The 11,221-nt window shown below is 34.9% G+C and overlaps 1 protein-coding gene across 1 annotated transcript in view; it reads right to left on the bottom strand.

Annotated features, from left to right (window-relative positions):
• Positions 1-5,440: 5,440 nt before the first annotated feature.
• Positions 5,441-11,221, bottom strand: part of LOC140158482 (transmembrane 9 superfamily member 3-like) — a 28,726-nt gene continuing 22,945 nt past the window's right edge. Inside the window, 1 exon segment of the mRNA XM_072181578.1 lies at positions 5,441-10,696. Within this exon segment, the coding sequence (XP_072037679.1) occupies positions 10,552-10,696 (145 nt within the window). The 3' untranslated portion in view covers positions 5,441-10,551.

The raw sequence follows: 11,221 nt of genomic DNA, 5'->3' as shown, positions 1-11,221 counted from the left end.
TACCATTAAAAAGACATTCCATATTTTGAATTTTTTTTAAAGCCTTACCCTGAATTTAGGGTCAGTCAGTGGAGGGGAGACAAACATTTGTTTTGACCAATAGTTCATTTGCTGAGACTGATAGAAATTAACTTGGCTCTATAGCCAAGTTAATTTCTACAGGGTGTCCCAAAAAAAGAGGCCCCTCATTGCACCCTCTTTTTCTCCTATTTTTGAAAAGTTGATTAAATATATTTTGGTACATGTAAAGAAACCTTTAATCGTTAGCTTTTATAAACCAAAACAATTATTTCAATCGGCTCACAACTTTATGCCCTTTTGAATAAAAATACCAGTTTTTCACTCTGCCCACGGATAGCAAACGGAGTGGTTGGGATGGCGCATGCTGTGGAATGGCCTGCACGATCACCAGACCTCACACCACTTGATTTTTTTCCTTTGTGGCAAAATCCAAGATCTTCGCAAACGTATTACTGAATGCAGTCTCAAGTATCTGGCGCACAAGGATGGTACGCAACGCAATTAATGCAATGAGGACCAGGGCTGAAACCTGTATTCGCCAAGGAGGCAACCGGTAGAGGGCAGAGCAGCACAGTAAACTCACTTCAGAAGAACCAAAGACAAACCAAACAGCCTTTTAGGGCTACCTTTTATCCTAAAAAGAGAAATGACTTATGTTGTAAAAAAAAAAAATAAAAAAATCAAGAAACAACAAAGTAAGAAAGTACGAAACAAAAAGGCATAAATAACCAAGAAAAATAAGTAATTTCAAGTAAAGCAAAAGAAGTCCCATTCGGCATCCATTTTACCCATAAATTAATGACACTATTAACAAAATCCATTGCCCATAAACCTACAGGTAAAGCCCATTCCATAAATAAAGTTATTTTATAAAGTTCTCATTGAGGAATATTTGATATTCATGCATGGTATGTGTACTAATTTTCAATCTTTGAAGTAGCCAAACCTTCTCTGTGGACAGAGTGAAAAACTGGTACATTTCTCTAAAAGAGCATATCTTCAAAAGTTGTGAGCCAATTGATATAATTGTTTAGTTTATTAAAGCTAACGACTCAAGGTTTCTTTACATACCAAAATATATTAGATCAACTCTTCAGAAATAGGAGAAAAAGAGGGCGCAATGTGGGGCCTCTTTTTATTGGGACACCCTGTATCTGGTATAAACTGGAAAATGTGTCTCGTACATATGCTACCTAGCGGTGCACTTGATTGTTTGAGAGCTGGTCCTAAACAATGTTAATGCCAGGCTGCTTACAGAAACGATCGTAGGGTCAAAAAAAAAAAAAGTAAGAAATTTACATTAAAGAATATTACATGCTTTGTTGTTGGTATTATTTTGATGAAATATAATTATCAAAGCCCCATTATATTTATTCATGAAAAATCAATCACTTCCTCGGACATAACAATTGATCATGCCCTCAATTATATGAATGAACCCCTAAATCCCACAAGGAAAATGTGTGACAAAACACTAATTACTAACAAATCAAGAATTTATTAAATCACAGTTAATCATTTGACAGCTCACAATTTTTTCTGTGCAAATTTTACTATTTGAAAATAGGTTAAATAATTAGTGGAAAATAAAATAATACTCTTTCTTTATTATCACAGACAACTCCCAAACTACAGAAAAAAAGTAACAAAATATGTTTCTAGATGATGGTCAAACCTGTTAAAAACAGAAATTAAAAGGCAACCCCCATTTGGATTTCACAATGCTTTCAAGGAAATGAGGTTATAGTAGTCAACATTGTATCTGTGCAAACTTTGAGTGACACAATGATATTGTATTAATTTTAGCTCATGATATGTAAAGCCTCACTAAATAAACCAAACAGAAGTTACATCAGGCAAAGTTGCAATATTATTTCTTTTCACCAAACCAAAAACTTGTGGTTGAATTGTCGCTTTTTGACACCATCATACACTGTAGAATGACTAAGTCACAGCAATAACCTTGATCTGATAAAACAAATGTCATATCTTGCGTGCTGAAGTGCCCGTTTCGTTTTTCTTGGGGTTCAGAAAATACTGTGCAGTACAACATGCCACTTATTCACCTTGGTGGAGAGCGACAATTTTAGTAAAGTGCCTCTAACAAGTGCATCCAGGATGTCATCTAGGTTTGAACCCCACTTTGTGATCATTGTGCCCTCTTCGACTTGATAATCTTAGAACCAGGCTAGCCGCAACTTTAAATCTGTATGTCCTATAAAATCTGCAGATGTCATTGATCTGCCACACCCTGGCATAGCTTCCAATCTCAATGGTTCAGTATGCTATTGCCTATTCTTTCCTGATTTCTACAAACTTTATTTGACCATCATTCATACATGCACACTTACATTCAAAAAATCTCAAGATGATGAAATATTTGTGACCTGACTGGAATTGAGGCTCTTTTCAGAAATGGAGAAAACAGATATTAATAGCATTCTGCTGGAATCCATTAATGAACATTACAACAAAACAGCCAAGAACATTGAATAACAAATTATAGATTTGAAATTTCTGTTTTCCAACAGCATGGAAACTGACAAAACCATTTTGTTGAATAGTCAAGGCAATTTCAGAAACCCTCAATTACACATCTTCCTTCACATTATAAAGTAACTGTCAGGGTCTGATATCATAGATATCAAGTCCATATTAAGTCATTTCTTTTTCAGACATTGCCAAATTCCAAATTATGACCATGTCCATAAATCAATAGTACAATTACTGACAAGAGTCTCATTTTGCTGTGTTTGGTCATATTTTTTTTATCACAAAAAGTACATATTTCAACTCTATACATGGTATTATATTATAAGCCAGGTTTCTGTACAACACGCAAACATAATCACAACTCTATATACTCTGCCATAATATACTCTGCAGTTCAAGAAAGACTACTTTTTTCTTCAAATACATGAACTGTAAACTAACAGCTACTGGGAACATTATTTTCAAATTATGGAGGGCTCACTGCAATACTGCCTCAACTCCCATTTTACACACTTTGAGAATAATGGCAATAGCAACTTCAGCCTACTGGAGATGAGGCTTTGTTTCACTGGTTTGCGGATTTAGAAATGGACATAAGCCTTTTCACTGGAACGCCATTTTTGTTGATACCAAAATCTCATTTTTGTCAAAGTAGAGATGAGGCAATGCTGTGTGAAGCACTCAAAAATAGGTTACCTTTCTCAGTTTTAAGCTCAAAGGAACATCTGATAAACTAAGCGATTTCTGGAAATTTGTCTAACAAGTAACCTACAGGTGAATGTAAATGGTCGCATGTCATAAGTTGGGTATGCAAAAAGGGTGGAGGGATTACACTTTTCTGAAAATTGCGATACAAAATTGATTGGCTTTCCGTAACCCCATATCCTACAGCAGTGGTTGATACCTCATTATAAGCCTAATTTTATACTCTTTCAGTCTACTGAAGCATATAATTATACATCATTCAGTAAAAAATCACATCAGTTGAAATGAAAATGCCAGGGGTGGAGGAGCAGGCGGATGTGGAGCAGGCGGATGCGGAGTGTGTGCATAGGGCCTATGTGAAAATTCACATGTCAGCATGTCAAAACTACTGGTTACTTTTTCAAATCTAGTGAGGGAATGATGTATTGACAGCTTTGAATGTTGAATTTATACAACTAAAACAATTACCGACTACCTAAGGTGGCACTCCACCCCATGATATATTTTAAGAATAATTTTGCATATTTCTCAAAAAATAACTACACATCGGTAAAAAAGTTATGTATATTATAGGGGCCAGGAATCCAATTACCTCACTGAAATTTCAGTGATTCAAGACAAGTGATTCATCTAAATATGTTAAGAAATGAGGTACATTCTATCGGTACCTCTTTTCTTATCATAAATAACATACTGCTTGTATTGAGTCACTGAAATTCTAGTGTAGTAACTGGATTCCTTGCCCCTATAATATACATAACTTTTGTTACCAGTGTGTTATTATTTTTTGAGAAAAATGTGTAATAGACACAAATTTATCAAGGGTGTAGTACCACCTTAAAGCGTATTATGTTCCATTTTTTTCATTTTTATTTTCATGATCCTAGTTGAATTTCAGTATTTTAGCAACATGATAATGTACGTTTCTCTTCTTGATATTCATTTCCTCAATAATAGAATAACCGTCTGGCTATTTACTCGTAAAAAGTTCATTGACCTTCACAATGTAATTAACATATGTACAATTATTTCAAATAGTTCATTTGAAGCATTGATGTATTGAGAACATATCCTCCAAATCTGATGACATTCTTGTATAAAATAAAAATTTTAGAGTCATTTTTGTAATTGAGGTCCGATTTGAGAAAAATGCATTTGAAAATTGAGATTTACATAGACACCTGTGTATTAATTACTTAGTAATTAAGCATTATCTCAAAAATTAAGTATGTGTTAAGGTTAAAAATTGTGTTAATTATTAGAGGTTGTAAATATATACAACATATCAAAAAATAAATTTTTTGTCATTTTTGACCATGTAATGGAAATTGTACCCAACTTATGACATGCGACCAAATGCTCTTTGTTATAGCATTTCTCACTTCATGATGCCAGTGTAAAATTCCAATGGTAGCAACATGAAAATGTGCACACTGATCCCTGTGTACAGCAACGCAATACGCTGGCGAAGTTACGTAATTAATCGGATTAATTACCATAGCAATAGGTGAAAACAATTTTGAACATATCGTGCTGCACTACAAGCAGGTTACACTCATCACCTGTGTATGTCTGCAATCATAGATTGAATACAATACTGGTCTTTTCAAAGATACTAATCTTACAGGTGCAAGTAATCAGCATGATATGGTTCAATGCAGAGGTACCGCGTGAACATATCAGTGCAGCGCGGTATATTCAAAAATAGTTTTCACCTATTGCTATGGTAGTTAATCCGATTATTACGTAACTTCGCCAGCGTATAGTGCTCAGTGTTACAGTTGTGTTGACACTGCCTGGAGATAGCCAAAAGCACTTCAGTCAGCACTGATTGTATGCCTACAGGTAATCTCCACTTAGTGGGACAAAGCAACATGTCAAATTGATTTAACTCGACATACACCATCTGTCCTTGAATCAATTCATAGGTCTGTTAGTTATCCACAACATTAAGAAATTTCATCATAGAAATGATCACAGACCAGTCAAAACTGGTTGATTTCATCAGCAGTGCTGCGGTTTTAAAGTGCTGTGAGATTTTGATAAGACAACACATGGGAGTTTGAGCAGCATCAGGTTTGACTGGTCTTGATATGATGAAATTTCTTGATGTTAAAATACACCATCACCATCATTACCACTGAAATGTTATGTACTACCCAACTGTAAAATAATTATATTGTCACTGGGATGATAACACCTGCAATATTTTTGATAAAAAATGAGTCTTTCCTAGTTTCTTGCGACTCACAGGCCACAGTTAACATCACCAAACCTTTTTAGGTGTAACAATAAATAACCAAGTACCACAACCAATTCTGTGCTTCATAGATGAACACATAATATCCCTGATGTTTTTGGCATTTCAAAATTTCACAAAATTTGAGATACAAGTTTTTCACCTGTGTGAATACCTGACATCGCATGAATTTGGGAGGTGAACATGATACATCTTGTATGTGAACATATGCAGAAATGCAATAATATTCATCTAATCCTAAAATATAATTCATTATTGATATAAATATGTTATAGTATTTCTACAAATATACTGTCATAGAAATATTTTAACTTATTATGAATTCCCCTTGAGAAAGCCTATCTACTTTATTGAAATAAACTTTAGAAATAAACTTGTAGGTCCTGACTCATTCGTGGCACCAACCTATGTGTGCCCTAATTATTGCATGAAAACTGGATACCATGAATCTTTGCTTATTCGCCCTAAAGTGGCCAATATTTCAATTAGTAAATCAGGACCCACTCCACCTGCTTATCTGCACATTGCATTCTACAAGTGCCAAGGAACTTTGACATGGTCTGTAAACAAATATTCTGTGTAAAATAGCAGAGCAAACCAAGATGTATCATTGAGCAAACATTACAAATTATAAATACATACAGAAAACAATATCTTATAAAAAGACTTCACACAAATCAAGACAGGATAACATGTTGCTATGCAACTGTTGGCATGACAATAGTAGGTACAGACATTCTCACCACTCTAAATAAACATAAAATATGTTGATATCTTTAAGGGCACATTTCAAAATATTTTAGCATTTCAATGTTTGTTGCTGTATATCTCACAAACTATGTAGACAGGCTAAACCATAATTTAGCGCCTCTTCACAAAACTTTCTCTCCCAGACTCATTACATACTAAGGTTGAGTAAAGCTTAATATTACCATGTACCCTTAAAATATCAAAACATTTATGGCATATATTAACAATCACATACCAGGCTTGTAAAAATTAATCACTTTTATTTGGTATTACCAAATATGAAATAACTTTTGAAATTTACAATATACACAAGTTTCCCATTTTACCCAATATAATTAGATTTATAGATAAGCCCTGTTTACAGTCAGAATGAATTGAAATGTTCACAAGTATTTCAACTTACTGCAACAGGTGCTATGGCGCTCGTTTTTTTGTCTACATCTTAATTATATACATAATATATATTTATACATAAACTGATTGAGCACCGTGTGGTTATTAGTCATAGAATACATATTCTAACTGTAATACAAACACTATGTACACACAACTTGAAATTGGTGGAAAGAGCTATTTTCCCCTCTTGTCTTTCCATGGACATGTAGGCTACCACACACCCTACAGGCTCAGGTTAAGCTTTCTCATAAAGAGATTAATATATGACTGACAAATAACCAACGAGCTGGATTATTTTATCTTGAATCAAAGCATGTAGCAGGGAATTAGGACTTCTTATATCCTATGCTCAACATAGGATTGATTGAGGTTTGAAGTATGGAGACTGCCTAATTCAAAGTTTTGAATGTCAGATTCATTTACAGCAGCCTGTAGACAATCACTTCACAAATTCACATTCTATACAAAACTTGATAATCTGTTGTTTTTGGTACGGTACCAGAGTTGTAAGAAGGTAACACTCTCTTGCCTGTTTGCAGAATAGCGACGTGAATTTGTGGTCTCTTTATAAGATGCCACAACAGCCTGTCTCCAGTTCCCGAAGGGTTTGCTTTGGTGCCATATATGTCTGTTTTGAAGCCATTTGTAAGGGGTTGAGTGTTAGTGTGTAAGTGCTCTTTTGACATTTTAGGGCACATTTCCTAATCAGAGGACTGCTCATAAATAAACCTATACAAATATGTATGTTTTAGAGTAGTCATTTTAACACAATTACCAACCATTTGATAACAATGTTTTATAGGAACATAAAGAACAAATATCTATAATAATACAAATAAATTGGCAATCGCCTCAGTACAAAACAGTATGAAGAACAGAATATCCCATTAGTAAATCCATTCAAAGCTGACAGTGGTCAACAAGGGATACCCAACTATTACCATTACCAATTAAGAATCTTATGTGAATATACAAAAAGTCATAAGATATTTTATGAAGGTGGACAGCAAATAGTTAGCACAGTGTTCTACTTCAAATCAATTAACCTCAAATTTCAAATAATTTCAAAGCTAACAACATTTGTAATGTTTCAATTTCACCGAATGCATCTCCAGGAAATTTGCAATTTGATAATAAAAATAACCCAGGGAACTATATCTATTGATAATAATAATTTAGACTAAAAATATCTACAAATCATCAAGTGCTTCTGCTGTGCATCACACCTGCATGCACCATGTTGTCATGGTATTATACTCATCAACAAATATAGCTTTACCTGTAACAGAATGCCTAAAAATAACATCTTAAATTGCTTCATAAAGCACTAACAGCACACACCTTAACAGAACAGACACCCAGTGCCAAATGATGAACAAACATATCAAGCTAAGAAAGGGTGAGTATGGTAAGTATCATTGGAAGCAATGATCAGTCAGGTTTTCTACTCTCTAATCTGCACAGTGCAACGGTAATGATTTTTTTAAAGTGGTATCAGCGTGTATGCGCAATGTATCGAACATATATACGGGTGTAAACGCAGAATTGATTTACAATCACGCCAATTGGCTGATCACAATCATGACAAGACGACAGTTGCTGTGCATTGACCATGTATATGAGTGTGTGTGTGCAGTGTGTCGAAAGTATACAAGTGTGAATTCAAAGTGATAAACAATCACACCAATTGGCTGATTAACAGTCATGATAAGCATTGATCATCGGTATGTAGAAGGTGACAGATCCATTACTTCTTCTACATGATCTATGATCACACAAGCACATACCCAGACCATGGAAGAATAAAAAAGATTTACTCTTGTCATTATATGCTTCTTATTCATGAACTAGCAGATCTCGTCTAAATTATGAGACTCCATGTATGAAGTGGAGTAACAAAGGCATATTCATCCATTCTAAAAGAAATTCATTAATTAATGAAGAAAGGAGGCAGCCTATATGCTTCATCTCAATATATACGAGGTTTGGAAGTGATGCAACTGCAAGCCCAAGAAATGAAGATTAAATGACTTTATGCAGATCAGGGAAACTGACATAATAAATTGAGAGAGCAGAAAACATCCGGATTCATCGGGTATGAACCACTGGACATCACCCGAGTTCACAGTTGGTACACAGGTTATCTAACCTAGTCATGATAGTTAAAATTCAAAAGCACTTTCAAAATTGTGAACAAAAACACTGCATTATACAGAGTTTACATATTGATAAGTTACTAGTTTATCAAGTTATGATTGTACTCCACATGTCGATGGCTTGACCTATTCTAAACCAGGCAATATCAACTAATTTCATGCAGGCCAACTGAGCCATATAGTAAATGATGAAATTCTAGTTTTAGCCTAGAAATGCAGGATAATAGACGTGGGATAAAAAAGGTACACATAGTTCCTGGGTTAGTTTGGTGTTGAAGACAGTGTGATCAAAATATTACTAAAGGGCACATACTTTGCTTATTTACTTTCATCTCATGAGGCATATGCTCCATCTTTTTTCATAAATTTCTTTTAAAGATTATAAAACATTCTTGATCAGTCCTCTGGTTACCTTTTGGTTTGATGGATTTGGCATGCATGACCATCAGTTGAGAAAGCCTGTTCTAAAAGCTCTTTAGAGAGTTTTCAAAACTTCAGGTTATGACCACCATCATGTAATAACTGTGTATCTTACACTGTGTCCATGGACAGCTGGTTTATTCATATCACCATACATTTTCATTTAGCCCAGACATGCTAAACTGATACCCTACCACTAAGTGGTATATTTCATTTCTGTCATGTCATAACAAATGACATCAATGCAGTACAACTATGAAACTGACAATGCATGCAGGTCACACTGCATTAGCATATGTGTACATCCATATCAAAATGATGCACATGTCGGCTGCTACATGTGTCTCTTTTTACATTTTAGTTAGGAATAAATACCAGATTCATCTCAAGTGGAGGTCAATTGAAATCATCCCGAAGTCAAATGGTTTAGGAATAGTCTGGTTTTTGAGTCTGGTATTTATTCTTAGCTATTATGTAAAAAAGACCTGTAGCAGCCGACTAGTGCATCATTTTGATATGGATGTACACATATGTGACCGTCTACTACAAATGAGCTGTAATGTTGGAATTTTCACCTTTTGAGATATATTGGACAAGCAAAGTCTCCTCCAAATATGCTTTAGAAGGGTATTTTTCATACTCGCGTTGCTTGTTTGCAAGATAAAATAGTTGTGAAATCCTTTGTATTCTATTGCTTTTTGAGAGGTTCAATAGGACATATTTTAAAACAAGCTCTTCCAACATTACAGCCTATTCATGGTGGATGGTCACATATATTTGTAATTATACAACATAATATCAGCTGACATTGTGGTACAATTAAGTTTGGTGATTTAAACATAGGTTAGTGTGCTTATGTGATCAATGGCGAAACTGGTCCTATACACCCCATCTCATGGAATGCTAACCTTTAGCTTCTTTCGAATTCATAATTGTTTGTCTCAAAAAGACTTGATTCCATCCGATATGGTAACATCTTTCACGTACACTTTCAAGTTGGTTTGAAAAGCTTCTTCAGTCAAGTATTATTCTGTATCGACATGATTCTGCATAATGCCAAATAGCACATTACTATTATAAACCGTACCTAACAAGTGATGCGCTTTACTTGATTCGCCAAGTGCGAGTACGACTATGGCGAAACTGCTCTTCACTGTATAAAAATCGTCAACAGCACCCTCTGTGGACAGAAAATATCTGGATGGGGACGGTTTATAGTTGGACGCTATTTGGCAATATGCGGGGATCACACCAGCACATATAATGCACTGCACTTGAAACCATCACTTGTTGGTAGTAATATTACACATTCACCCTATTTAGCACCCAGCTGACAAATCTGTGCACCTGTTAGTCAATCTTCACGGTGGAATAGATTTTGCGTACAAAGGCGCTGGTACCGACGTAACCCAGTGTGCCACACATGATGCCTAATGCTAAACTAAATAGAGCCATGTAACCAAAGTAGAACGTAGTTTGAAATAAACCATACATTCTGAAATAAACAAGAATACATAAAAACATACAATTATTAAACATGAAATATACTTCAGCATGTACCAGGAAATAAAAACCTGAGGTCCATTTCACTCAACTTTTAACCCTTTGTAACTGAAGTAACCTTTCGTAAAGTTATGAAATCCAATACTTGTATTTTTAAAGAGTTTAGCTAACCAATCGCGTTTTTTTTACTGCGCGCATCAATAAAGTCCCAACTCACACTTGCATAAATTCACATCAGCGTGTGCCAGTCATGCATTATGCAACGCACAACTAGCGAAAGCACTGCACCCAACTGTGTGAATGCATCAATACACTGTGTTACAAGTCTTATTTTTTTGCCTTATATAAGCTGAACAAACTTTATCCTGGATGATTGATACAGAATTACTGATTACTTAGGAAGTCATGCTGGTTTTTTTAAAATTCTCTATGTACAATTTGTTTATGCAATCATGTAAATTTCTTCGACTGCAATCACCCGCAATAGTGACATCTCCCATTTTTGTGTATGTGTGTG

Source organism: Amphiura filiformis, chromosome 8 (assembly GCF_039555335.1).
Source record: "Amphiura filiformis chromosome 8, Afil_fr2py, whole genome shotgun sequence".
Taxonomy (NCBI): Eukaryota; Metazoa; Echinodermata; class Ophiuroidea; order Amphilepidida; family Amphiuridae; genus Amphiura; species Amphiura filiformis.
Note: the sequence above shows the minus strand (reverse complement) of the source record. Positions and strands in the feature narration are given on the sequence as shown.